The following is a 1,986-nucleotide window of genomic DNA, read 5'->3' as shown; positions in this document are numbered from 1 at the left end:
TATATGTATATATATACATATATATGTATATATATACATATATATGTATATATATGTGTATATATATATAATTTCAATCTAAATATTTTAAATCAGGCTTAAAGGGAAAGTAGGGAAAGACTTTAATTTCACCTACGCATAGCTCTCAGTTAACTAGGTCCTACTTCCTCTGCTCTTGCTTGCTTTAGTCTAAAAGCTCAGTTTCATCTGGTTTGTGATGAATTTCAAAGAAGAGAACTCTAGACTTGCTTAAAGCCAGTCCAAAATAAGAAAAAACAAATTTATACATGAACATCAAATATGAGACATTTTATTTTACCGAATAGATGCCTTGCTTTTAAAAAAGGTTTCTTGTATAATTCCTTTAGATAACAATTTCCTCTAGTGAGCCTCCAATGTGATTCAATTTATAAGTAACTTTCCAGAAGCATCCATAATGTCTGGCTCGGCACTGATGGATCACATGATACAGGAGTTCGACCCCATTCTTTACTATTGAAATTAACTTGCAAGAACAGAAACAAGGCCCAGAATAAAGCCAAACAGGGTGGAGCAAACTTTCAGAAATCCTCTGAGTAAAATGAATCTTTTTAACATTTGGCACTCTTACTACCTTTAGATGATTTATTTTATTCTTGAGTTGGTATTGTTTCTGTCTGGTGGGGAGTAATTTTTTTTTATGTTTGTGGGTCATTGTAATCAAAAAACTTTACAGAAAGCAAGTGTTAGAGTAAACAGTCTGATTGTATTGCTTGGTTGAATGAGTTCTCTCTATAGAGTCGTAAATACAGACATCTCAAGGGCTAGAAAAACGTCAGCTTATAGACTGCATGAAATTGTGGGGAATTTTGAATATCTGCTTGGGTTGTATAAATCCTCTAATCACTATGCTAAAGTTACTTGCTATCCTGGACTATTAGCTGATTGTGTCTTTAATATTTCAATGAGATATTTTGGTGTGGGAACACAACCATGAATAATAGATAGAAAAGTTCTGAAAAAGCATAAATAGCAAGCATATTCTAGCCAAAAGAATAAGCGTCTTTCCTTAGTGAGGCAAAAAAGAAACACTACAGTATGTAATTTCTGTTGTCTAAGGAATAGGTAACTATGGTTCAAGTTATTGGCCTACAGCCAAGTAGAGCATAGACCTATAGTTTTCCCCCAAAGTTCTGAGGATGATGACAGATAGAGAATAAAGTCTCAGCTATGATATTTGCCAATGATTTCCACTTGCAACCATATGGGTCCTGGGACATTATGAAGAAAATAATGGATATTTCAATTAGAAAAGACAACTGAGGGGGAGATCGAGCAGCGAGCTGGAGCGCGGAGCGTGCGTGAGGGAGCAGAGCCGCCTGCCCGCCCGCCGCCGCCTCCCCTCCGTAAGCAGGAGCCCGGGCCGGGGTCCGGCACGCAGCCCCAGCCCCTCCCTCGTCGTCAGGCCGCGAGGGCAGCGCGCGCGAGCCAGGGGGAGGGAAAGCGAGCGAGCGAGCGCCGGGAGGAGGCGGCCGGACCGAGAGAGCGCCCGCGCGTGTGGCGCGAGGGGAAGCCGCTGCCCGCCCCCTTCGCCTTCCCTTCTCTCCCGCTCCCCGCTCCGCCCCACCCCCGACCGCGGAGCAGCCCCAGGTCGGCGCCGGCGGCCAAAGTCAGTAAAAAGGAGCTCAACTCCAACCACGACGGGGCCGACGAGACCTCAGAAAAAGAACAGCAAGAAGCAATTGAACATATTGATGAAGTACAAAATGAAATAGACAAACTTAACGAACAAGCCAGTGAGGAGATTTTGAAAGTAGAACAGAAACATAACAAACTCCGCCAACCATTTTTTCAGAAGAGGTCAGAATTGATCGCCAAAATCCCAAATTTTGGGGTAACAACATTTGTTAACCATCCACAAGTGTCTGCACTGCTTGGGGAGGAGGATGAAGAGGCACTGCATTATTTGACAAGAGTCGAAGTGACAGAATTTGAAGATATTAAATC

At 42.5% G+C, this 1,986-nt stretch overlaps 1 protein-coding gene across 1 annotated transcript in view; it reads left to right on the top strand.

Moving 5' to 3' along the window:
* The window catches only part of LOC112062006 (protein SET-like), a 17,084-nt gene that overhangs the window by 13,898 nt on the left and 1,200 nt on the right, over window positions 1–1,986 (top strand). Inside the window, exon 4 of the mRNA XM_024115245.3 lies at window positions 1,290–1,986. This exon is cut by the window's right edge and continues 1,200 nt beyond it. Within this exon, the coding sequence (XP_023971013.2) occupies window positions 1,290–1,986 (697 nt within the window). The remainder of the gene's footprint in view (window positions 1–1,289) is intronic.

Source organism: Physeter macrocephalus, chromosome 11 (assembly GCF_002837175.3).
Source record: "Physeter macrocephalus isolate SW-GA chromosome 11, ASM283717v5, whole genome shotgun sequence".
Taxonomy (NCBI): domain Eukaryota; kingdom Metazoa; phylum Chordata; class Mammalia; order Artiodactyla; family Physeteridae; genus Physeter; species Physeter macrocephalus.
Note: the sequence above shows the minus strand (reverse complement) of the source record. Positions and strands in the feature narration are given on the sequence as shown.